The following is a 27,085-nucleotide window of genomic DNA, read 5'->3' on the forward strand; positions in this document are numbered from 1 at the left end:
CTTCTTGAAACCACTCCATGTTATCGTGGAAGGGTTTACTGTTTGATGTTCATTTTCTCAAATAACATAAAACATTATCTATTAGATTTGGGCATCACATCGGTGCTGAAGAAGAGCCGCATCTTTCCATTTCTGAGTGGCTGGAGTCAGAGAATAAATCTACAATAACGTCTTTGAACAGTTAGCTCGGGGACTGGAGTACAGTGGGCGGAGGACATGCTATGACGTGCTTGGGAAGGGGCGCAGGCCCGTCACGCCGCGGTTCCGGCCGCCGCCGCGCGGGGGCGCCCCCTCGCCCAGGTGGAGTGCAACACCCCACCCGAGAGCCGCACGCCTCACCTTAGGCGCGTCCGCACCATGCAATCTCATTCCTTAGCGAGGATCAAAAATAAAACATGAGCGGATGACCGTATAAACTGTAGGTATCGGATGCCGGGGACCGTTTTAAAATGATGGATTTTAAGACCTCTCGGGATGGATGAAGCGTCACCACCCAGGCCTCCCGGCAACCGTGCAGAGTTTTCGCAAAGGAAGAACGCTGTCCCCTGAACAACTTATCCCGGGCAGGGCCGCACGGTGGCCGCCGTGAACAAGGACGGCACCCTGCCGGCCAGGGAGGCCAGGAGGCGGGGCTGGCTCGACTCTGCCTGTCACCTTAGGAAATGCTATGGGCTCTCAGGCCACTACGGGTCAAGAAGCATAAAGCCTTACCTACGTTAAAAAAGGAGCGTGTCATTAGAATAGAAAAACAGAATTTAAAACTATTAGAAACACTAAGTTCATTTTCCAGGCGGAAGCATAGCAAGTGCCTACATAAGCATCTCTTTTTAGAACAATTTTCTCCCTGAAACAAAGCCAGCTCCTAAGGGGCACGTATGGTGACCCCGGCATCTCCTCCGGCTACGTGAAGAGGCCAAGAGGCTCCCGTTTGTTTTCAAAGTGCTGCCTGGTGACTTTCTGTGTCATCTCTAGCCCAAACTCCCCCGGGGCCCTAAGGGGCGGGGGCGGGGGAGGGGGGCTCTTTAACTTTTCCACCTCAGCTCTGCGACTGGCAGTTGCTTTCAGTGTTCAAATGGGAAAGTTGTAGAAAAGGTTAAGAACCTACCAGAAAAATAGGTGCCATTGTCAGGTACAAACCCTGGTCCCTACTTGTGCACCAGATGAAGTCCAAGTCTATTAATAATACATGAGTGTATAAATAAGGCTAAAATAGAATTTACACATACTTCATGTAAACATGAAAAGCATTATACATCGCTAAGGCCCAAGGTTGGGACCAAAATAACCTAAAATGATCAAAAGGGCAAGGAGAAACCTCCCTACCCGGGGAAGCCTGTCACTACATAGACTTTTGTCCAATGGAGGCACAGTGCGGATCAGCTCGTGGAACTTGTGTTGCTTAAAGGCACATCCAGGCAACGGGAAAACATCCTCGGAACGTTGCTGGTCTTCTATAAACATCTTTAGTTCTAAAACATGTACCTTTATGCACATTAGTGCTTCAGGGTAAGAAAAACTTGACTTTGGGTTTCCCAAGCTGTGAGTCCCCAGCTTTTTCTGTGTCATCCATTCCTATGTATGTGGACCCACGTGTGCGTGTACCCACTCACACACACACTCACACACTCTCACACACACTCACACACACACACGCACACGTACACATTTTTATCTTGGGTTAGTTAGAATCAACAAGGGTATGATGCCAAATGACTTCCCTTTCGTCTTCACCGGAAGAGTCACGAATCTCTGAGTCTCTGTGCAGGGAATGTCACCGGAGTGACAACTGCTCTCCCGACATGCACAGCGCTTTCTGGAACTGGATTATAATCCAGGCAGTTGTTATGCTCAGACTTAATCTGGCATAACTAAAGTTTCAGCCCTTGGAGTCCTTGATCCCTCGGGTCTGTACCAACCCCATTAAAATCACACCACACCTACACCAACTACTTTCCATTGCTTAGAAAATGTGCTTACTTCTTTGCTCTCTTGACACGTTTTCTGCTGTCTCAGAGCTTGGAAAGTCCAAGTTTGTAAGGTAGAACTTAAAACCTCTCCGTGCGTCCCCAAAGTAGTGCACTGTGATTTCCGCCACAGGCAACGTGAGGAGACCGGGCAGGGGCGAGTGTGCGTGCTCACCCCCACCCCCTGTGATGGGTCTCAGCTGTTGTGCAGATCCACTCCAGTCTGTGCTACTCTGCAGTTTTTAATTCTCTGCCTAGTTGACTACCAACAGCTTTACTGTTTACTTGTCAGCTTTTCCCCTAAAACCCTGGCACCTGAGGGTAAAGAGGAAGGATCCTGAAACACGTCCCGAACGGCCGTATCGCTGCCCCGAGAGCACCCCACGCTCAACAGACGCAGGAGGGCAGCGTCCGCGGGCTTGCCATCCGGCCGCCACAAGGGTGTTCCTAGAAGGGACCGTACTGCCCACTGTGCTGTCAACCCTGCCGTGATTGTCCTAGCACTGCGTTCTCTAGTCATTAAGGTGATCTGACGCAGCACTTCAAATCACGAGAGAATCTCAAGGCAGGCCCAACTCTCCCACTGGACTCAGGCAGCCACTACTGCAGTCGTGCTAGGAAGTGACTAACTGAAGAGCAGAACCTGACCCTTTGGCACATTAAATCAAGGCCATAGCTTAGAATATTCTTTTGTGTGCTCTGAGGATGGGTGGGGGTGTCTTAACAGAAAGGGTATTTTGATCCCATTTCCACAATGAAACGGTTCACCATCTCGTTGAATTTAGGGGGAAACTAGGTGGCCACTAGCAGTTTGTCCCAATCTTCCACTTTGGAGACAAGACTTTCCGTGACTGGCTGATCAAGCCTCGCAACACAGAAGAGAAAAATCTTAACAATCATCATTTTAGGATGCCCTTCGCCAAGAGTCATGAGGATTGTCTCCAGGGAGTAGTGAAGAGAAACAGACTGTCTTCTCCAGAGTCCTAGTGTTGGTGCAGAAGATGCCACTGGAGACGGCAGGTTCCTCCAGCCCTGATTGCTTGGTCGTGTGGTCAAGTTTTATAAATTAATGTTTGTGTACCCTTTACAAATACTTTAAAAACCTGTATCATCTTCCCTGCACTGTAGAGAAAAGACTTGCTTTTATCTTTCTGGTAACAGACCAGTTTCCAGTCTGTAAATGGGAAAAGTAGAAACATGCAAGAGGAATAAATTGTTAGAGGGCCCCGAAGCATGGGGGGACACCCGCTTACTTTTTCTTATCCTTGTCTTTCTTGGTTTGCTGGGCCCCAGACTGCTGTGCCTGGGACTGTAGGAGCTGAGCGGCTGCCTTCTTCTTCTGGAAACTGTTCACCTCCTCCTCCAGCTCCTTCTTCTTGTCTTCCACTTTCTTCTTCTCTTCTTGGTGTGTCCGCTTCAGGAGGTCAAACTTCTCATGGAGCTGGAGAGGAAAAGAGGAGGGCAAGCTGGGTGAAGGGAGGGGAAAGTTACTGCTGAAGGTCACGTGGATCCGTTCAAAATCAAAGCATGCTCCGTGCTGCCAAGCTGCGTCAGTCCCACGAGGGCAGCACCATCTGGCAAAGCGCAGCCCGGGGAGCCCTACTACGTGCCTTTGAGACTTGGACGCCTTGGCGCTGAAGGAAATCCTGTTCATTCTTACTGACAATAAAATACATATTCATTGTAAGAAGCATAAAGAAGAAAAACATTATCCATGCTCCTAATTAGCAAGTTACCTGAGTGGTAAGAGTAGTTCTTTATTTCTGGTCCTTTTTCAAAATGTATAATATACATTTACTTACAGACACACGCGGTGACTACAGAGGATATAGGCTATTCAAAGAGTAAGAATCTGTTGGGAGGTTTCTCACAAATTTCTCAACAAATCGAATTTAGAAAGTTATCACCAGGCAGAAACAAAAGCAGGGAGGAAGGGAGGAAGGACAGAAAGAATTAAGAAAAAAAACTTACTAGATAGTTTTAGATTTTTATCCAGCACCACTTGGTACTTATGGCCAACAACAAATAAAGATCAACTTTCCTTTCTCGGCAGCAAAACTCTATTGAGTGCTTAGCTATTTAAATAACCACTAAATTTCAGTAGTCTTTATAAGGATAAATTAAAAGGGAATGATGAGGAAATTATGTAGACAATTTGGAAATGTACAGAGCTATAGGTCAAGCACTTGAGATATGCACTTGAGATACTCATTATCTAACATCAGAGACAAATAAATTACTCTCTCTCTCTCTCTGTCTCGATGGAATGAGTGCTATAGCAGAAATCCATGTCAACTTCTAGGAAGCAGTTAATGTGGCCTGGTCGTGGGCAATGACAGGCAGGCACGAGGACATGCCCGCAGAGGGCCCCTCCACCGTTTAGCTCACCGAGTTGGCTGACAGACTACAATAATAATAATAATGGTCCCAGAATCCCAAATCTTACATTGCAAGACTTACAAATTGAGGAAATACGGAGCTACAGAGAACACGGGACCACACCTGGAGACCTAAGGTCTAGTTTTAGTTTCAGCTCTGCTACTTACTACGTATGTGACTACAGAAATCATTTAACCTCCAGGCCTCTCAGTTTTATCATCTCTAAAATGGGGATAAGAATACCTAACCTGCTTTCCTTACCATGTTAGCCTGCTGCTCACGTGATAAGATACACGTAGAAAGTACTTAGGAGAGCATGAAGTTCTAGAAAATGTGACGTATTAATAATACACCTCGCTTATTTGTCTCTGCCCTGAAGGAAGACAGATGGCTTACCTCTTTCTCTGCCTCTTTAAGTTCAGCTTCTTTCTCCTTCACTCTCATCACAAACATTTGCCTCATTTCTTCTTCTTTCTTCTGAAGTTCTCCCAGAAATTCATTTCTTTTCGCTTCGTAAGTCTCCTGAAGACTATTCAAAAGCCACAAACCAAGGATAGTGTTGTGAAGTTGAATAGGAAATCTCAGCTCATATAATTTCTACTCATTGCTTCCAAAAAATAGATGAGGCTGCCACTTACTATGTTAAAGGACACATAAAATGGCACACCATCTTCTTTTTAGTTATGCAGGGATCAGAAAGACAAGCACATCGAGAACCGGGGGTGAGTCAGTAGGCACGCGGTAGCACTCAGGCATGTCTTCCCGGCCACGCTTACCCTGTGTATCTTCACACAGGGAAAGCCTGGGTTGGGCTGGCCCGTATCTTCCAGATCAGCAAACAAGGCAGACACCAAGTAAGAGACTTTTAGGAGACGAAGTCAGCATAGCGTAGGGAGAGAATGCAAAGGCACTGGAGCCACATGGGCCAGGGTTTGGATTCTGGCCACAGCAACTTACTGACCGATGTTGGGAAGGGCACAGTCCCTAAGCCTCAGTGTTCTCTGTCTAAGATGTGGACACAACAGCACTTACCTTCTAGGGACAGGACTGTGGGAGCTCCATGGGGGCAAAGTGAGGAGAGCATTCGACATACCCTCTGTGGCAAATACTACCCTTCCCCCATTCACCTCCCTGCAGTCCCCAATTCAGAAAATGGATTCAGTGAACCATCTAAAGAGACAATGGTATATCTAAAGATATTATAGAAAATTGCTACTTCAAGTTATATTACCAACTGTAAATAGAGCAGGCAGGAGTTTTATTTTTATCTTAAACCCCAACCGCCTCCTGACTCTCTCCGGAACTTTGAGCCCAATATTTTAAATCAAATGCCAGACTCGGCTTTATCTCTAAGTCAGAACAAATACCTTGACAGAAAAATTGGTAACACAACTTAAGAAAACACACCCCCATATCCACACCTACACAGAGAAACACTTGCTGATATTTGATAAGGTGTTATTTCTATTTCTCCCTTGCAGTTTTCCCTAGAACAAGACTTGTTACAGTAACACGGGTCTGCAGGATTATCCACCTTTACCCGTGGACTGAATTCACCCAAAGTGCTGACTCCAAACTGGAAAGCACGCGTGGATAACCCTGGCCACCATGCAGAGCCACCTCCCTGCATCCACACTTGTCCTTTTAGAAGGAGAAAAAGGACATTCAGGACATTTACAATGCATGTAAATGATTAGAAAGTGTATTCATTAGGATTGCTTATAATTCTGTAATCAACACTTTCATTGGTTGATTAAAAACATGTTCTCCTGGGGCGTCTGGGTGGCTCAATCAATTGGCTGTCTGACTCGACTTCGGCTCAGGTCATCGAGCCCCGAGTCAGGCTCTGCGCTGGGCATGGAGGCTGCTTAAGATTCTCTCCCTCTCGCTCTACACTCCCCCTCCCCCCACTGCTCATGCGCACTCTCTCTCAAAGAAAAACAAACAAAAAAATGTTCTCCTGTCCTCAAGAATTTCAACACTACCTGTTAATGAACAATCAAGTACTTCGAGTTTCCAGAATTTCATATTATCTTTTGAAACAAAAACAATTTTGGCCAATGTTGACATTGGCTAATATTAATAGCAGTACTTGGACTTGAAATTTAGTCTTAAATTATTGGCACAGAGATATAGAAATGTATTGATAGAACTAATTCATGAATTTGATCTTGCTTGTTAGCATCTAATGAACTCTTCTTCACCTTTATTTAGATCAGAACTGCCAAAAGCAGATGACCTGTCCCTGGTACAAAATTTTAAGGGAAACTTTATTTTATGATAATGAATATAACTGCCAACTTCTTTCTAACAAGTAGGGGAACACCTTTTACAGAAACACTGCCCAACATGTGTTCTGGAGATCACTAGTTTTAAGAGATCTTCAGAAGAGGGGTTCCTGAGGCAAGAGAGTAAAGGGAAAATGCTCTGTGAGGTCTCCTGTTGGAAGAGTCACAGGCACAGTGGCTCCCAAGCCCGGCAGCATGTCAGGATGGCCTGGGTATGTTTTATTGGATTTCTAAACAGTTTGCTAACCCCACTCCTGGAGCTGCTGATTCAGGATGGCAGGCGAAGACAAAATAATCTGTATTTTTAAAATGCTTCCAGGTGATTTAATGTAAGTTGTCTGCCAACCACTGCTTGTTTTAAATGCTCTAACAGTCCTTACGTACAAGAACCTGTTTATTAACTTAGAGCTCCCCAAAACCGTTTAATCGTGGAAACTTTTTAAGTAACCCACAGAGAGAATGTACTTTTAGGTAATGCTACCTAGAATATGAGAACCCTCACGATAACTCTGCCTTATGCAGTCCCAGCCACAATCTAGCTTATGCTCTGGTTTCTGGAGATATGTTTTCAAACTATGGGTCATGACCCAAGTGAGGGTCTTAACCAATATGTTAAATGAAAAAGTTTAACAGAATAGGATAGAAAATACCAGAGTGTGCTGCAAACAATAAGAGCAGTTGTACTTCCAAATTTGTACACTGGATCATGATGCAGAACCCATTTATAGTGAAGGTTGCCACACAAAGTCAGAAAGCCCGTGTCCTCGAAAAAGGCGATCAAGCAACACTACGCCTTGCCAGACAGGCTTGGCCAGGAGACTCAGCGCAGCCTCGGCGTCCGGGCCAGAACAGGAAAGTGGTACTCAGACCATCACTGTGCCCTAGGATATGAACCAGGCTTTGAACTCGGACACTGGAAATGATAAGCAACACTCAGGAAATCATAAGACCCTACTCCAAGGAGTCACAACTACAGAGAGATACTAAGAAATGATTTCAAACAACCACACACTCATGGGGTCAAAGTCCCCAGAAGCCTCTGGCAGTTAGTTGCAAACAAGAGACCAGAAACCCTCACTAATGCTTCCGGTCAGTAAAAACCAGTTGAGAAGGAACTGGTTCTGTCATCCACTCACACATCCCTAATGAGATGACGTCTTTGGCAATTTTTAGCTCTTTCAACTTAATTTTTAATTGTAGTTATTTACACCCTTTTCTCAGTGTGAAATGTGCAATTTTTTCATGAGGTTTTAAGCTGGATTGAAACCACAAATTCTATCTTCTCATTTTCTCACTTTTTTAATTAAGATTTTATTTTTAAGTAATCTCTACACCCAATGTGGGGCTCGAACTCACAACCCTGACATTAGGGGTCGCATGCTCCTCTGACTGAGCCACCCAGGCGCCCCTCTTCTCGTTTTTTTAACAGCCCTACGCAGGGATAGGTGTCACTCATGGAAGTCAAAGGGAAGGAGAATTGAGTACAGGTAGTTCAGTTCAGACTTTATTCTGGTAATTCACACAACATAATTCTCTCTCTGTTCCAATCCCCAGGAACTACCCGGTGAAGGGCATGCCAAAGAACACATCACCAGTGTTTACGAAGCAATTTACACACGAGAATTCATCAATCCTCACAATAACCCAGTAAGGTGGGTATTACTAACTATCCCCCATTTTCTAGATGAAGAAACCTGGATACAAGTGTTTAGTCATCTGTCTAGGTCACACAATGAAGAAGCTCAGACAGGAGTTCTACCCACTACACTGCACAGCTGGTGAACCGAGGTCTACATGTTCCCCTCAAACAAATGGGTCTCATGGACCTGAAAACTTTGTGATCTCTTGAGAGAATGGTGGTTACTAAGCCCTTTTTGTGACCTAACAGAGTCAGGAAAAGGGGGCATTCTGAGATAAGGAATGGGCAGTTTGTACGGGAATTGTTGGGAAAAGGGCAATGGTGTCTCAGGAGAAAAGCAGCAGGAACAAGATTGGTGCGGTCCCCACTTGGGTCCTACGTCCCCCTCCTCTTCTCCAGACACTAGCCACAAAGCGACTGAGGTCAGGGGAAGGGAGACGTGGGTGCAGAGAAGGTCCAGAAGGCTGTAGGGCAGCAGGTGGGAAAGATGGGCACAGCGGAAAGCAAGCTGACATCTGGACAGGTACGTACACAGATACAGAGATTCTGCCACAGGACAACTCTGAATTGAGGCAGGTTCAAGGACACCAGCAGGGACGGCCTCAGCTTTACGGCCTCCGATGTACTTCCCAGTACAGCCTTTCATACAGCCTGTTACTGTGCTCACCCTGCTTTTGCTTCACACTGTACAATATATTCGGGTGATGGCTGCCCCTTCCTAGCCTTGGTTTTAGAGGTCACTGTCTGCTTCATAAACACAAGAGGGGCTTGGAGGACAAAGGGTAGACACAGGGTGCTCAAAGGGAAGGATGGACTTCATTGTACACCTGCAGAGAAAGCCTCTGCTTTGAGAATATACTTAATACCCATCCCAGCTCACCCAAAATTCCCATGGAAAAAAATCTAAGAGCATCCAGGAATGAGGACTTTGAAGATGAAATTCTGGAAAGCCACTCAAATCAGCTGCAGCTTTTGCTTTTCCTTAACTGTGTCATCTTTCAAGCAGGGTCCCCTCACTGCAACCCCCCCCCTTCAGTGTGGTCCGAGGCTCATAGGAAGTGCTGGGGATGCTGGAAATGCCTCAGAGGGAAAGTCTGAGCCCCTTTTAAAGTAGTGGCTCTCAAGAAATGGAAAACCAAGTTGATTTCACCTTCCTATTTGCCAAGTCAGTTGATTCAAAGCCAGTTTTGATGCTCCAAATGATCTTGCTTGCACCAAGATGGACATCTGAGTTTAAATGATGGATTTCTAAGAGGACAAACCATTTCCAGAGTTCCCAGTAACTGAAATGAGAGCAAGTATTTCAGAAAGTCTACTTTCCTCTACTTATTTTTTTTATATAGGGAAAAGAGTAAAGGCTTTGGATGTATATTTATAATCTATTCCCCCTTTTCATTATCAAAAAGGAAACCTCAGTCCCCCAGTACTTGATTTTTGCTTTTGTTTCCCTTGCCTGAGGAGACATATCCACAAAACGTTGCTACGGCCAATGTCAGAGAAACTGCCTGTGGTCTCTTCTAGGAGTTTATGGCTTCAGCTCTCACATTTAGGTCTTTAATCCATTTTGAGTTTATATTTGTGTATGGTATAAGAAAGCAGTCCAGTTTCATTCTTTTGCATGTAGCTGTCCAGTCTTCCCGACACCATTTGTTGAAGAGACTCTCTTTCCCCCATCGCATATTCCTGCCTCCTTTGTCGTAAAGTAACTGACCATGTAAGTGTGAGTTTATTTCTGGGCTCTCTATCCTGTTCCACTGATCTCTCTGTCTATTTTCACACCAGTACCACAGTTTCAATTACTACAGCTCTGTAACATATCTTGAAATCTGGGATTGTGATACCTCCAGCTTTGTTTTTCTTTCTAGCTATGTCTCCTCAGGCAAGGGAAACAAAAGCAAAAATAAACTACTGGGACGACATCAAAATAAAAAGCTTTTGCAAAGCCAAGGAAAGCATCAGCAAAACTAAAAGGCAACCTATTGAATGGCGAAGATATTTGCAAATGAGGTAGCTGATAAGGGGTTAATATCCAAACTATATAAAGAACTTATACGACTCAACACCAAAAAAATCCAATTAAAAAATAGGCAGAGGATCTGAACAGACATTTTTCCAAAGAAGACATGCAGACGGCCAACAGACACCTGCAAAGATGCTCAACACTGCTCATCATCAGGGAAATGTAAATCAAAACCACAATGAGATATCACCTCATGGCCAGTATCAAAAAGACAAGAAGTAACAAGTGTTGGTGGGGATGTGGAGAAAAGGAAACCCTTACACACTGCTGGTGGAAATGTAAACTGGTGCAGCCACTCTGGAAAAGTGTGGCAGTTCCTCAAAGAATTAAAAATAGAAATATCATACAATCTAACAATTCTACTACTGGATATTTACCCAAAGAAAATAAAAATATTAATTTGAAAAGATATATGCACCTTATGTTTATTGAATATTACTTACAACAGCCAAGATAGGGAAGCAACCTAAGCGTCCATCAATAAATGGATGGACAAAGAAAATGTGGCATATATCCACAATGGAATATTATCCAGCTATAAAAAAAGAATTAGATCTTGCTGTTTATGACAAGATGGATGGAACTTATGCTAAGTGAAATAAGTCAGGCGGAGAAAGACAAATACCATATGATTTCACTTATATGTGGAATCTAAAAAACAAAACAGATGAATAGGGACACCTGGGTGGCTTAGTCGGTTAAGCGTCCAACTCTTGGTTTCGGCTCGTCATGATCCCAGCTCGTGGGATCGGGTTCTGAGTCAGACTCTGTGCTCAGTGCACTCTCCCTCTCCCTCTGCCCCTCCTCCTGCTTGTTCTCTCTCTCTTTCTCTCTCTCAAGTGTTTAAATAAATCTTTAAAACAAAAACAAATGAACAAAGTAACAAACAAAAACCAGACTCTTAAATATAAAGAACAAACTGATGGTTGTGGAGGGAGGGGTGTGATAGATGAAATAAAGAGGAAGATGGATATAAATAAAAGAAGATAGAAACAGATCAAGTTTGTACCAGTTATAAAATAAATCCGTCATGGAGATGAAAAGTACACCACAGGGAATATAGTCAATGAAACTGTACTCATGTTGCTTGGTGACTACACTTCTCATGGTGAGCACTGAGTACTGCACAGAATCATTGAAGCACTACGTTGTACATCTAAAACTAATAAAATATTGTATGTTAATTATACCTCAGTAAAAAAATAAACAAATGTGAGATTATAGTGAGGTATAAAAACAAAAAGCAAAACAAAGAAACCTTAGACCAGAAGAAATGGAACCAAATGGGAGCAGAAGATGTGTGAATAAAGCATACTGTCTACAAGTCAGAAGGCCTGGATGACATCTGCCACCATCCCAGAGTCCCAGAAGTCAGGGAGGCCTTGCAGAAGCCAGCTGGAACCGCCCAGCAACTCCGCCTCCTAGTGGGCACTTACCCTGGGCTTGCAGGAGGAATTTTAATTTAAATGCCAAAAACAGAGGCAGCAGAGGAGGAAATAGTCTTTTCCAAGGAACTGCGGCCCCTACTGTGTGCCCAGACACACCTCTCATCACCTCAACTGAAATCTCCATTAAGACTGCTGTGTGGGCCCAGGAAGGACAAAGCTAATCCTCTGCCGAGCCCAGAGGTGGTAAATCTGGCCCAGGATCCCCACCTCCCCTTACCACTCCGTGGCCAAGGTACTCAGCCCCTGCCGCCCCTCCCCCACCACCAGGTTCTGACAGCGACGGGGCCTTTGCTAGGCTGCTAAGTCTACATTAATTTTGGTATTCTCCCCTTCACGTTGGGCCTCTTGGTCTCCATCCATCGATGATGTGGGAAAATACACAAGACATTTTCTACAAGTTATTCCCCTTCCTCCTCATTAGTAGCTAGCATTATACTGAACCACTGAGAGCTGGGAAGAGCCTTGGGAAGGGAGACCTGGCCGGCAGCCACGAGCGCAGCACGCTGGAATGAGCGGCCACAACTCGGTAAACCCCTGGGCTGGGCCCTGTGCCTCTGTGAGTAGAGTGGTGCAGAGCAGGGGTTCACTTTCTACTTACAGGACCTTGGGTAGGTTGTTTACACTTTCCGTGCCTTAGTGTCCTGACCTGTAAATGAGGAGGATGATGACAGCAACTACATGGGGTAGTTGAGATAATGCCAATAAAGTGATCACGATGCCTGGCAATTATGCTACTAATGTGTCCCCACCAGGTCCCTCTGTCACTGTTTTCTTAATCCAACAAGCATTTCTTTTTTAAAAAGATTATTTATTTGAGAGACAGAGAGATAGAGTGTGTGTGTGTGTGTGCGCATGCGCACACGCCTGAGCCCATGCAGGGGGAAGGGCAGAGGGTGAGAATCCTGAAGCAGACTCCCCACTGAGCACGGAGCCCAACGTGGAGCTCGATCTCACAACCCTGAGATCATGACCTGAGCCGAAACTAAGAGTCAGCCACTTAACTAACTGAGCCACCCAGGCGCCCCAATCCAATAAGCATTTCCATGATGCACCAACACACCACTCAAGCCACTATCCAGGGAACAGCTGATTGCTAGGTGCCCTCATACCTGAAAGGCTTGCTGTCAGGGTCAGTGTCCTTGAAACCCATCTCCTCGAGCTTACAGCGCCGATACAATTCATAATGGCGGGTGTGAGTCTGCTCTCGCAAATCTTCCATGTTCACACGGATCAGCATCTCCCGAAGTTTCACGAAATCACAATGGTTTTCATTCTCAACTGCGAGAGATGGGAAGGTGGGGGTGGCTATTAGCAACGATGTCCCCAAAATCTGAAGTGACACTTTCAAGAGGTGATCACCATCGCTCCTGAAATCTCTGAAGTCTCAAAGCCATCTGCAGACCTTTACTGGATTCACCTCACCTTCCCAATGAGGACAAGATTGCTGACAACACGGACCATGACACTGATGACACGAGTGACTGCAGAGGGCCTGCTTGAGGCAGGGCACTGCAGGAGGAAGTTTGTAAATATGGTCTTTACTCTTCAGAATAATTCTGCCAAGTAGGCATTGCGACTCTTGCCTTTCAGATGCAGAAGCAAGGCTGTGATGAGCATGCTGACCTCCCGCGTAGAGGTAGCAGAGTCTACATTTAAACACCCCAACATCGGGCTGCAAAGCCAGGTCTAGTTCCACTACTCCATGCCCCCTGGAAGTATACAAGGCAGTTCTTACATACCGCTTCTTTTAATTTTATCAACACTATGAAAAAAGTTCTATTGTAGAAAAATAGGTAATAGTCATAAAAATTAAAATTTTCCCAGGAATCCCAAAGGTGTAATTTCTTCTCACTTCTCACAGATTTATTGCCTTTATTCAGAACAAAAGAAAAGGAGGACTGATAGATCTTAAACCCACAGATGTATTGCCTTTATTCAGAACAAAAGAAAAGGAGGACTGATAGATCTTAAACCAATGAAGGAATTTTCTGTAGTGATCCTACTTAACCTCTAGCATTGGGCATCTTCCTTCAAAAGGTACAAGGGGAGCAACATATGGGAACCAAGCAACATATGGGAAGCTTCTTTAGATCAGAGACTGTGGTCATGTCCCACAGTGCCAAACTAGGTCAGATAGCCTTATAATTCTCCAGTATTTACTGAGATAACATTTAACTGGAAGACAAGTTTTCCAGAGATAATGGAGAAACAAGTATCCTCTTATTTACAAGAAACGTTTTGCAGCTTCTTTATACTTTGCTGGTGAAACTGGTATGAGAGTGGCTGAAACTGCTAGGCAAGAACTCTTTTCCATCAGGAATGTATGCTGAATTTGCCGCACAAGCCAACATTCTTGAGGGGCTACCACAGGCACTAGGGCTCTGCACTCACCTCTCCCCACGGTCTACCTACCTGGTCACCGTGTCTTGCTTCCTCGCTTGACGACTGTCATGTGTCTAACCCTACTGCTCTCTTCCTCCTGCCTACGGCTGAGCACCTCCCCAAACACAGCAGGGAGGGAAGGAACGTGGACAGTCACCGCAGGGGCTGAATGTGAAGACACCCTTCCCGTACTGCGCACCTACCCTGCACCACACCCCAGGGGTACTGCCTGGCCTTTGCCATCTTGTTGCCGATCTTCACCTCTTCGGTGCTGCCGACCACGGCAAATGGGAGATGGACCTGGGAAGCGACACAAGGACAGAGACGAGTTACCTTCTCCAGCTCCGCCCTCTTCTGCAGGCCTCACTTGGTGGCAGGAGAAAACAGGGAGGGAGGGTAGGAGAGGGAGGAGAGGGTCGGGGCTCTGCAGGTCAGTGGGGTTGGGCTGCGTGCACCCCACCCTTTCTACAACCAAATACGGACTAGGTGATAGGAGCTAGCTTCAAGGGAAGCGGCAGGAGTCTGCACCCACACAGGAAGCTTCAGACTCGTGTTGTACAAGACCACAGCCACTAATATGTGTGGCCACTGAGCACTTGAAATGAGCCTTGTGGGATTAAGACACTGAATTTTTAATTTTATTTACTTTTAATTCATTTACATTTAAATTTTAAAATGGAAGATAAAATATTTTTCCATTAAATAAAATTCTGTTGTTTGGGGACTACACTTCATTTTGCTTCAAACTCAAATCTTCTAAGAAAAGAACCAGTTTGCTCAATGTGGGTGCAAACATTAGAGGAAACTTATCTTTTTGGTAGTTATTTCATATTGAAAAACTTTCAAGTATGTTAGAAGCAACTTGAGTATTCATCCAAATTGGGATATGCTGTAATTATAAAATATACATTGGATTTCAAAGACTTACTGTCAAAGTATCTCATTAATTTTTATATTGATTACATGTTGAAATGATACTATTTTGAATATATTCAGTAAGGCTTTTAATTTCACATTCCCTTTTACTTTTTTTTTTATAATGCCACCTCTGCCACATTTTTTTAAAGATTTATTTATTTCTTTATTTTGAGAGAGAGAGCCCAGAGGGAAGGGCAAAGGGACAAAGAATTCCAAGCAGACTCTATGCTGAGCACAGAGCCCGACATGGGGCTTGATCTCACAACCCTGAGATCAGGACCTAAGCCGAAACCAAGAGTCCGATGCTTAACCGACTGAGCCACCCAGGCACCCCCTTTTTACCTTTTTAAATGTGACTACTGCAAAATGTTAAATTACTTGTGTGACTCATATTATATTTCTATTGAACAGCATTGCTTTAGATAGTTGGCCATTGCACAAAATTCAAGTCAGAAATACACTTTAGACCAAATTACTGGCCCAAGCCTTGCAGCCCAGACTTATCTCAAGCAGAGGTGGTGTTCAAGACAACGGACTGTTCCACATTGATTTCTTTGGTACCTATGGCTACATTCTGGGAGGAGGGGATGAAAGGGATAGTAATTCCACCTTTTTTCTATTAGCATATAAGAATAAGAAGATTTGAAATGGCTGTTCCGAGACATATTATCTCGAGTTCCTTGATCCACTGCTCTTCTACTGCAGAGAAGCTGAGAAAGACAAGAATGTTTCAAAGCCAAATCCTCTCCCACAGAGGGCATAACCCTCAGCCCAGGCTGCCCAAGTGGTATTTCGCAGATGCTCAAGATAGTTCTATTTTCTGGTTCATCTCACACTCTGGAGAAAGGAAGAAAGCACATTCTCTTTCTCAGACTCTGAGTCTGGAACTGTAACATGTTCCCTGAAGTTGAGGAGCACCAGGACCCTTCCAGCCAACATTTTGGTGTAATGACCCAAGAAAACCGTTTTCTCTGCTCACCCTAAGGGACAAAAGCAACTGCCAAAGAAATCTGTTTTCCACCTATCACGTGGGATTTCATCACCAGGAATTGCTTGCAATGGAGAGCCTAAAAAACAATTTCTTGTTGAAGAACAAGATTAATTTGGGACAACCAGCTCAATTAATCAGATAAAGAGAGAAAGAGCCAAGATTCATGGCTCTTTTCTTTCCAAGAAATTTAACACAAATTTAGTTGCATGACCATCCAAAATGATTTAAGAGGATGGGAAGAGAAATAAAGAAAAAATTAGAAGATATTCATTCACGTTATTTCTCGAATCCTACACTGACATCCCAAATCACGGCTCTGCAACAGAATAAACCAGTGCTGCCCCACCCGAGCTCCTGACAACACCGTAACACGAGCTAGCTGCTCCGCAGGCGTCACTCCCATCGGCCCCGCTGACATTTGTGCCACGTGAGGGGCGGGCTGCCGTCTCCTCTCACCTGAATACCTACCCACGGGATTGGTGTGGGCACTAAATGTAAATGAAGGCTCGAGCAGCGGCTGGTGCACAGTAAATGCTCCATAGATGTCAGAAACGTCAGGCGCTATGATTATTAAGAAAGCTCTCGGTACCCACAACCAGAGAGTTCTAGACGTGGAGGAGACCTCACATGCTACCTGTTTCGATCCTGCTTAGGAACTCCCTCTACCACAGCTCTTCTAAGTGCTTTGATTCAGAATCTGTGGTCCACCCCCCGGCAGTGGGAACACGCTCCTTCCACGGGGTGCTTGCTATGCTGCGGTGGTCCTGATGGCCAAACCCCTCACTGCCGTTCACTGTTGGTTTCAGCTCTGTCTTTTGAATAAGAGCAGTCACTCTCCCCTATGACAACCTTCCTTTCACACCCCCTCAGGCCATCTCCTCAGGAAGAGTCTGCTTCCCAGTTTCCAGAAGTTCCAGAGGCTTTACTATCCTGACCACAGGAGCATGGCAGCCACAGTGGGTCATACAACTCAGACTGTGACCAGACTAGAACAGAGTGGAGCTGGGCTATCTTTGCTTTAATGAGCTCCTAAATTTTAAATTCATACAATAGTCCCAGAGAGGGGAGGAGCTGCATTGACTTCCAAAGTCCTAGGCATATCAGGAATAACTTAAGGAAGAAACAGCACTACATAAAAAAGTCCGTATGTTGGGGGCGCCTGGGTGGCTCAGTCAGTTGGGCGTCTGACTTTGGCTTGGGTCGTGATCCTGGGGTCCTGGGATCGGGCCCCACATCGGGCTCCCTGCTTGGAGGGGAGTCTGTTTGTCCCTCTCCCCCAGCTCATGCTCTCTCTGTCTCTCTCCCTTAAATAAAGAAATAAAATCTTTAAAAGAAAAAGAAAAAAAAAAAAAAAGAAAAGTCTGTGTGTTGAACCGAAGAAACAAGGAGTTCTGTGGTATAACCCTGTTCTCCTAAATTATGATGGCAAACAACACAGATGTGGGACCAGGGTTGAAATCTCAGTGCCGCTATTAGCTGGCTTTGACCAAGGCATTTAATTCTCCAGATGAGCTTCAGTAGGAGTCCCCTTCATATGAAATGTCTAGCATAGGCAAATCCACAGAGATAAGAAAGTTGAGTGGCGGCTGCCTAGGGCTGGAATGGTTAGAGGGTTGACTGCTAAAAGGTACACAGTTTCTTTCTGGGGTGATGAAAAGGTTCTAAAATTGATGGTGGCCATGGTTGTACAACCCTGTGAATATACTAAAAACCACTGAATTATATGCTTTAAATGGGTAAATTGTACAGTATATCAATTATATCTCAATAAAGCTGTTAATTAAAAAAACAACAACAACAGTGCCTTTAGTGCATTTAATGACTTCATTAGACACTTTTCATGACCAGATCTAAGGGAAGTAGAACATAGCTCAACCTACCACAACTTAGACTGACTTCTGCTGCCAATAGCATCCTTTTGGATCATTTTTTAGCACGTATCCAGGGAAAGGCAACTTATTTAATAGCTTCTAATTGCACTTCACTGAAGCTAAGCTACAATTTTAAGAATTCCAAAAACCATCATTGGGCATCTACTATGTGCAAAGAACGCTACTTTTACAGAAGTTATGCATTCCTAAGTGGAAAAAAAAAAAAAGTATAGTAATTGTGGCCCAGAGATGAGCCATGCCTGTGAGATACAAAAGAGGCAGTGGGAAAGATGCAGGCGTCAGCGGGCAGCATGGAGGCTCACCACGAGACATCGTATCGCAGGTGCACCTAAGAATTGCTGAAGCTTTTGTCCTTTCTTTTCTGACCATCCTGCCTGTGAGGTGAAGAAATTATACCTCGACTGCCAGTTAACCCAATGGTTCAGGAAAGGGTAGGAGAAGCAGAAAGGAGGGAAAGGCAGGAACCCATCACAGAAGTCAAAATGAGGCAGGTGGACATATTTCCGCCAACAATGCCAGAAACGAGCAGAGATCTATTTCCTGTAAGCTGCTTTGTATGAGATGGTGCGGGCAGGCATTCCCTTCCCACAAGACTGGCTGTAGAAATCTTATCTGTTGGAGTGGGAAGGAAACTGGAGATTAGCTTGCCTAAGTTTCCCATTTGACAGATGGAGACACTGAGGAGCAGGGTGGTTAAATGCCTTGCCATAGTGACAGGGCTGGACCACACTGAAGAATCAGATTCCCGGTCCAGGGTTCTAGTCACTCTACAATGCTGCTACCAAGAAAAGCTTTCAGGAAAATTACTGGTAGGTTCTTCCTAACTTGAGGACTTACGCTCATTGTTGCATTAATCTCCGCCACCGTTTCTTCATCTGTGGGGAACTGATATATCTGGACTCCATTGCTGACCAGTTCACTCATGATCTTACTCTTGAATTTGTGCAGTTCATTTTTGGCAATGGTGTCAGCTTTTGCAATTATTGGAATGATGTTCACCTATAAAACAAACACATCTATTTTTACACAATTCCAATGTAAGAAAAATAAGACAAATGAATGAAACATAATAAACAACAAAAATTGTAAAGCTTCACTTAAAAAACAGAGATGATATTGAAAATCAGATTTTCTGCCCAGATGCAAAATTAAGAAGATATGGGATAATCTTTTAGCTCCATCTGTGAACACTTTTACTTCCTCCCATCTGGCACTGAGAGCATGCTTGTAATTTCCTCTTCTGTGCTACCTCATTTTTTTTTCTTTTTTTAACAGACTAGAAGGAAGTGTTACTCTATGACAAATAGCGATAACAAAGCCTATTCTTTCAATAACCAACCACTCCTTTTAGACCCCTCCCAGTTACTTTAGGAGCTTGATTTTAGCATGTTCCTAACAGTGTAATAGCCAAGACTGTGTTAGTCAGAACAGTGGAATATCCAACTCTCCCAGGGTAACATCCTCTCTTTTTTTCTAATGACTGCTAGGAGTGGAGAATCTACGTATTCACTGAAACAAAAACAGTTTCACCTACTTTTAAAATTCTCAAAATCATACCAACTAATTCTCTTGAAACACTGGTTTCTATCACATTACTTCTTCATACCAGAATGAGACCTGGTGCCAAAGACAAGGCTCACTTTCAGGGCACAGGCTACAAAGACCAGGAAGAAGGCCAAGTTTGACAACCGTGGCAGAAAGCCCAGCGTGAAAGCCAGGGACACCCTCAAGCACAAGCCCCAAACCCCAACGTCAGTCATTCTTCCAACTTTCCCCAGCACTGTCCACACAGCACATTTTTTTAAAATTCCTTTTTTAAGATTAACTGTCCTCCACTCCGTGGTAGGTACAGAGCTTTCATAAGACACTACGGACATCCGATACCTGGGGCCATGCTCTCCACCCAGCTCAGGGCAAAGAGAGACAGACTTGGTGAGAAAGCCGTCCTAGCAAGAGAATGAGGGAGTCTTTAAGGAGGTTTTCTTGGTCATGTTTTACTTCCTTTGCTTCTCCTTTTATTCCAAGAGCCAAATCAAAATCTCTGATACATCACAATGAGGAGACATGTGGATAGAAAAACCTATTCTTCCCCTATTCCTCTACCCACTCCTACCCTCATCGTGCCTAGGCTCATCCAGCAAGTCACAGACCGAGAAACACACTGGTGGTGGGGAAATGTGTGGGTCAGGACCCGAGGAACAAAACACTTGCCCTTTGTTCTTACTGGCTATCTTTTGTACACACTTAGCATTCAGTTAATATTACAGACAAAATGGCAGGGCGTCATAGTTTCTTGGGCCAATCTGATCAGAGTAGATAGATGAACAAAGCAATTTAGATTTAAAATCTTCTTCCCTGGGGGGCCTGGGTGGCTCTGTCAGTTAAGCGTCTGCCTTCAGCTCAGGTCATGACCCCAGGGTTCTGGGATCGAGTCCCGCATCGGGCTCCTTGCTCAGCAGGGAGCCTGCTTCTCCCTCTCCCACTCCGCCTGCCAGTGTTCTGTCTCTCTCTCTGACAAATAAATAAACTTAAAAAAAAAAAAAAAAATCTTCCTTGGTAGCAAGTGCTTGAAAAATCTTTTCTGGAATTATCATATATTTGTGACCTATATAGTTAAGAGCCTGAACTCTTCACTTTGCTTGTATCAATAAACCTTTTTGCAAATACCATTTTCAGATGCTCTCCAGCATGCCCAGCTCTACAGCAATAGTGATTCTTTGAAGGCAGTTTAACCTGCTTTCTGGGGACTTTTTTGTTAGTTTGTTTCCAGCTGTGTTTACTTTGCCGTATTTTCGTTCCTTTTTTCCCTTTTTAACTCAACTCTACTAAGCATAACCCTGTTGTTGAATATTAGCCTGGCTTGGCCCACCGACGTGGCCTCAGTCAGGAGCCCTCCTCCGTCCCTGCCTGTCCCGCAGCCCTGTGGTCAGTACAGGACAGCCCAGGGAGCCTGCCTCGCGGCCCAGATCCTTCCGCCGTCCGTGGCTAAATGCAGCTGAAACAAATGTGATGGAGAAGGGTTTCCGTGTGTTCTCGGGAGAGCACTCCAGCTGCGGTAATCCACTCAGGCCATCAGACTATGTTTCTGTAAACCCGAGCGTCTGCACGTGCTGGAAGCCTAGGAGCCTGGCTCTGCGTCAGCCACGGCCGGCGCTTTGGCCGCGAGTTCAGACAGAGGCCGTGGGGACAGGCTGGTCTTCTGAGTGTTCTCTGTCATGTTCCTCTGGAGAGAGAGCATCTTTCCAACAGTGTTGTTTAGACAAAAAAATAACACCCAACAAAACCCTCTAGAGACGGTAAGACTCTTCATGGAACTCAAAAAGAAGGTTAGGAGAGAAAACACCACAGCTTCTTTTGGGGGGTCCTTCCCATTGTCGTTTGCTTCTTTGTTTTCAGAATGTACTGTCTTCCATTTATTTCAAAATGAAAAAATCAAATTAATTGTAAAGTAGGTCACTAAACGTTATCAAACTTATCAGGACTTTCCTTCAAATGTTGTGAAAGGGAGAGGTTAGTAATGTGGAAAGCTCAGGTTTCAAACGGAAACTACTTTGTAAAAACACACGGGTACAGTTCAGTTTTAAATCTAAGGAATCGGACTGCCCTTATCACCTAAGTAAAAAAAAAAAAAAATTAACTCCTTTTTTTTCCACTCAAAACTTCATATTAAAGCCAAACTTTTAAAGACTTTTAACAAAGAAATTTAAAGAAAGCTTTTAAGAAAATAAACAAATTGTGACTTTGTATTTCAATCTCCCTAAATTTAACCCCTCCTATGACCTTTTAGGTGCCTCCACTATTTAATTCCCCATCCCTCATCAGAGCACCCATTGGTGCTAATTTAAGAACTAAAAATACCTGGTAAAGAGCTCCATGGTTTTGTTTGTTTGTTTTATTTTGTTTAGCCTAACATCCAGAGGTTTTGAAGCATTTTTCTCACATTGCTAAACCCTATTGTTCCTTAAACCAGAAAAGACAATTAGGGGGTTGGAGGAAGGGGGGAGGGATGAATAGGCAAGAGCACAGAGGAGTTTTAGGGCAGGAAAAGTACTCTGTGTACTATAATGAGGAATACAGGTCTTTATAGATGTGTCCCAGCCCACAGAATGTATACCACCAAGAGGGAACCCTAATATAAACATGGACTTTGGGGGGCTGACGTGTCAATGTAGGTGCACCCACTGTGACAACGTGCCCATTGGGTGGGGGTGTTGATGTGGGGGCAGGGGTATACGGGAATCTCTGTACCTTCCTCTTAACCCTGCTGTGAACCTAAAACTGCTTGGAAAACAGTCTTGTAAAACAAAACAATACAACCAAATGACATTAAAAGGAGAAAATAAATCAGGGCCTTCAGATAAAGGTGATCTAAAAGGAGAGGGGACAGTGGCCAGGGTGGTAGTGGGTACCTTGCTATCCAGCTTTTTCATGGTGACTAGATCCAGAGACTTCAGGGAATGGCCAGTGGGGGCAATGAAGTAGAGGCATGCGTGGATCCTGGTGTCGTGGTAGTTGAAGAGAGAACGTTTGATCTTCAATTCCTCTTGCAGGTAGGCCTCAAATTGGGCATCAATATACTCCACTATTGGCTTATAGCTAGAATGCAGAAGAATGTTCTGTAAAACACACCTTCAAATGAGCATGTTTCTAGCCGTAAACCTCTCATGCAGTTCAGTGCAGGACAATCCTTCTGTAAAGTCTCCAATGGCTCCCTTGCTTATGAGCTAAAGCCCCAAAGCCTTACCTGGGCATCCCGGGCCTTCCATCCCTGGTGCCTGAACATCTCTCAAGCTCCTCTCTCCCACTCCCTCCCTGGCTCACCGCTTCTGTCCCAGTCACACACACGAAGCTTTCATCTGCCTCTGTGCCTTTGTTCACGCTAGCCCCCGTACCGGGAACAGACCTCTTCCTAGTATTCTCCTGGCTAACATTCATCCTTTAAAACAGAGATTATAAATATGTGAACCATGCTGTCACTTCCCATGGAAGACACTACTAAGAGATTGTGGCATTCTCTCCTGCTGGGCTAAAACGGAGTCTCAGAATCTGTCTTAATAAAGTGATTCTGACAGCCTCTGCCAACTGATTGACTTTGGTGCACAAAAGGAAAGTGGTTTTCAATTTCAGGCAATGGTATCACCTAGTGGGAGCTCTTCTGTGCTCCCTCCACAGCTTCATCTATAAACTGAGGGGCCTGGGTGATTAGGAGCTTTAAGATTACTTCCAACTCTGAAATTTTATGATTGGAAGATAAACTTTGTAACCCTTCTCAGCAAATCATAATTCAAATTCAAATCTGTTTTGAATAATTACGTATGATTCTATTAATTGACCATAATCATTAATAGTATATTGGGAATATGCATTCAATAAACCAGATGTTCTCCAGGGACTCAGCAGTACATTAGGTAGGTCATTGTGGAAAAGCTATAAACTTTCAGGTCTCCAGGGGACTGCTCAGAAGTCAGAAATAAAAACCTTTCAACACTTGGCTCCCCTAACTCATATATTAAACTGAAATCCTTGAAAGGGAACTACAAATCTTTGATAATATGGATGACAGCAGATAACCTGAGAGAGCAAACAAACAAAACAAAAGATATATTTATAACCAAAAACTGAAAGCACTCAGAAAAAAGTTTTTTGATATTTTTCCTTGGTGACTCATCACAATCCACTGATTCAATTTGAGCAGACAAAATCCCTAGTGGTTTAAAGAAAAAGCAGGATATGCCTCTGTAATAACAAAGTTCTAAATACGACAACAGAAATCCCAATAAATTCTAATAGAAAGAATGAGCAAGTGATAAATTTCTTCTATATTTTGCACTTTAAAACACAGGTAGGTATTACATAACAATATTAATAATATTATCATAGGATAGTGGTTAGAAGCATGGATTCAAGCCAAACCAACTTCAACTCCACAAATTTACTACCTATGTGACTTTGAGCAAGTTACTAAACATCTCTGTGTCTCAATTTCCTCACAGGTAAATCAAGGACAAAAAAGTACCTATATCAGAGAGCTACTGTGGCAAATAAGCTAATATGTGTAAAGGACTAGCACAGAAGAGTAGGATATAACTATTTCACAGTAATATAATAAAAAATAATAAAAAACAAATAGGAGAAAAGCAAGCCTGACTTTTTAGAAAGAGAAGGGGGAGAAAGGAACCCTACCCTCACCTGGCTCATGGTAACCATTCTGCTGCTGAGCTTGTGCCCTGCACTCCACCAAGGTCCACCCGTGCCAGCCCAAGGCCTCATCTTTCCGTCTCCGGACACTGAGGCAAGTGTTGGGGACACCAGGGTCTTTCTCCAACACCCTCTTTGGAAAGGAAAGGAAAAGCAGCTCACAAGCAATTGCTCCTTCCTGCCTCACCAGTTCATTTTTAGCCTCTCAGCACCACCTCCCCAACAGTGCTCCAAGTATGCTTCTGCTTTCTATTAATTTCCCTCTTGCCTCTGGTGTTGATTCTGATCCTCCAAGATTATGGGAAGCATAACACCTCTCCTTTTCCAGGGAGGAATGCTTTCTGCCCTGGATTCAATATATCCCAAGAAACCTTTTGTTCTCCTCTTACATCTTGGGTTTCCTTCTGCCTTCCCCTGTCAGGGAGCTCTGGCTAATCTTCCAATCTCCTTCTTTTCCCTTTACGTGATCTCCCTGAAAAATCACATTTACTCCTGTGTTCTACTTACTATCTAAGTGATGATAATTCATAAATCTCTGCTCATAGCCCAGATCTTTCACTCAAGTTTCAGCACCATTCATCCAACTGCTTACAAGATATCTCCATTGGCTCTTCTAACTAAATGTGTCCAAGATGGGACTCTTCATCCTGCCCCCAAACCCACACTTCCCTGTATTCCTTCGCTTGGTGAATGGCACCCCCATGCACACCACCCGGGGACCTCCCCTTTTACTCCCCCACAACACACACAATCAAGCATGAAATTCCATCAATTTTAACTTCTAATTGTTATAACAAATTAAAAAGAAATGTATTTCAGGAGAACTATTTACCAAAATCAGTATTCCCTGTGTTTAAGTCAGCCAGTAGTTTTGTATTCCCCTTCATAATCCTTTAAACAAATGATCTGCCCCTCTTCTCCTACTCCTTTCCACTTCTTATCTACATTCACAGTCATAAAGAGAAGGAAGTATAATCCCAATTTTGCCTTTTGCTAGTTTCCATTCTTATAGAAAGGACACCCATTTATTTTCTGTTTGGCCAATTCCAGCTTCTCTGGATTACAGTCATACCAAGCAGAGGAAAATGGAGGAGGGAAAATCAAATCTAGTCCTTACATTGTCTCCTTTTAAGGCATGGGGATAGTCCTTTTTACCCACAACTCATTTTTTTCATATACCTCCAGCCACAGAATCCACAATAAAATACAGAGGCTGACCCTGAAACTGATGGAAAAAGATACTTTATACAATGTTTTCTATCCACCCAAGCTACCCACTGATCATTCTTGCAAAAGAACCAACACCATTGTTCAGGGACCGACTCTCCATTTTACATATGGCCAGATACCTCCCATCTATTTTTCTCTACCTTGCTGTTAAGGTTAGTTTTCCTTATCTCTCAACTACCTCCATCAGAAAGTGTGATAAAAACAGAAATTAAAGACCAGATGGTCCACTTTAATACCATTTTATAACTCTGATACAAAGATTTGGTGAGTTTGAAGATTTCAATTATTCATGCTTTTCAGGGTTGATTATCATTACAGTTAGTGACATGCCATTGACATTCTATCTCCCATTTCCCAAATGTGGGGCAAATGAATTATTCTATTTCCAGTTCTATGACAAAACTTGGTTTACCTTCTTCTCCAGACCCCTTCCCTTCTTCACTGAAGAATACAGACAGCAAAACAAAGAAGCCCTTAAACCATGAAGAGTTAATCTTGCTATTAAACATAACAGGAAACCTTACCAGATCTCTCTTCCTGCCTCCTTCTAGCTAGCTCAGTCTCAGGCAGATAGTCATGCAGGAATGCTGACATGACTGAAGCCTACATAAACAAGCCAGGACATTCTTAAAGTCCTGCATTCATGGCAGAAAAGCTTGCCTCATCCGCAAAGTAGTAAAAATAATCATGGGTTTAGAGAAACAGCACATTGCTTCCCATATGGTTACGTATCAATGCAAAAATGCATATCTCACTTCCAATTCTTTTATGGAAGCAGACTGTCCGAAAAAAAAATTTTTTTAAACAACAGTCATTCGGGTTTAGAGTCAACAATGTCAACAATGCCTTCTAGGGGACAGAGTTCTAAATGCCATTTAAAGAGGTTATGCAACAGCTGTCAAGAAATTTCAGAAGAAAAAAATATTTGGTATCTAGGTTAGGTTAATATCACACTTCCTCTCTTCTAAATCTCCTTGGAAACTATTATTTGACCCAAATGAGTCAGATAATTTCTTAAAGAGGCCTCCAGCTGCAAATAGGAGAATTGGTATTGTAGTAGCCACTTGCTGTTCAGTGCCGGCCAGTGAAAACCAGCAGGCTGAAGGAAAATCCCCACTTGGGGAGAGGCAATTCAGTGCAGCCACTGAGGCAATGACTCTGAGCGGGAAGAGCACATGGAGTCTTAGCAGAAAGATGCTGGAAGATGGTTCTCATTCCTGCAGGAAGGGATCCTGAAAAGGTCCAGTTACTGCCTTCCAATCAGGGAGTGCACAAGCATGACATCTATTTCACTTGGTATTACAAACAGCCTTCAGGCAGTAACCTCTCCATCATTCCTTGGCATTGAGGTCATAAATTAAGAGCAACAGCTCAGCTGCAGGGTCTGAGCTTAGCTGTCCCCCACCCCGCACAATGTACAGATAGTTCATTTTGACCAGATGCGAAATAAAATCCTTCTCACTACATCTAACAATTGCTCCTATTATTACAGGACAATGTTTATTGAAGAGCATTTAAATTGCTCTATAGATAAAATGGAGCTCAGTGCTCAGCTAGAGAATGAATTAAATATTTCTTCCTAATTACTGTGTTGCTCATATATACCAGGGTAGTTAAAATATCTCTAGGCAATACACATTCTAGATAAAAATAGTTCCAAGTTCCTCTTGATAAAACATATGCATACAATATACACAGTTTTGAGGAAAATTCTTAAAAAAACAAACAAACTCTGG

At 43.8% G+C, this 27,085-nt stretch overlaps 1 protein-coding gene across 5 annotated transcripts in view; it reads right to left on the minus strand.

Annotated features, from left to right (window-relative positions):
• The window catches only part of SEPTIN11 (septin 11), a 136,147-nt gene that overhangs the window by 51,856 nt on the left and 57,206 nt on the right, over positions 1-27,085 (minus strand). For 4 of the 5 annotated variants that reach the window (XM_081812972.1, XM_081812973.1, XM_081812971.1 and 1 more), the window contains exons 4-9: positions 22,331-22,517; positions 18,759-18,920; positions 14,324-14,420; positions 12,848-13,016; positions 4,740-4,872; positions 3,218-3,405 (exon numbers count right to left, since the gene is read on the minus strand). In XM_081812972.1, the coding sequence (XP_081669098.1) occupies positions 3,218-3,405; positions 4,740-4,872; positions 12,848-13,016; positions 14,324-14,420; positions 18,759-18,920; positions 22,331-22,517 (936 nt within the window). Of the gene's footprint in view, positions 1-3,217; positions 3,406-4,739; positions 4,873-12,847; positions 13,017-14,323; positions 14,421-18,758; positions 18,921-22,330; positions 22,518-22,665; positions 22,821-27,085 lie in introns of those variants that run through there. The other variant, XM_081812974.1, reaches the window with a different exon arrangement.

The sequence above is a fragment of the Leptonychotes weddellii genome, chromosome 2 (assembly GCF_054177405.1).
Source record: "Leptonychotes weddellii isolate Sample4059 chromosome 2, ASM5417740v2, whole genome shotgun sequence".
Classification (NCBI taxonomy): domain Eukaryota; kingdom Metazoa; phylum Chordata; class Mammalia; order Carnivora; family Phocidae; genus Leptonychotes; species Leptonychotes weddellii.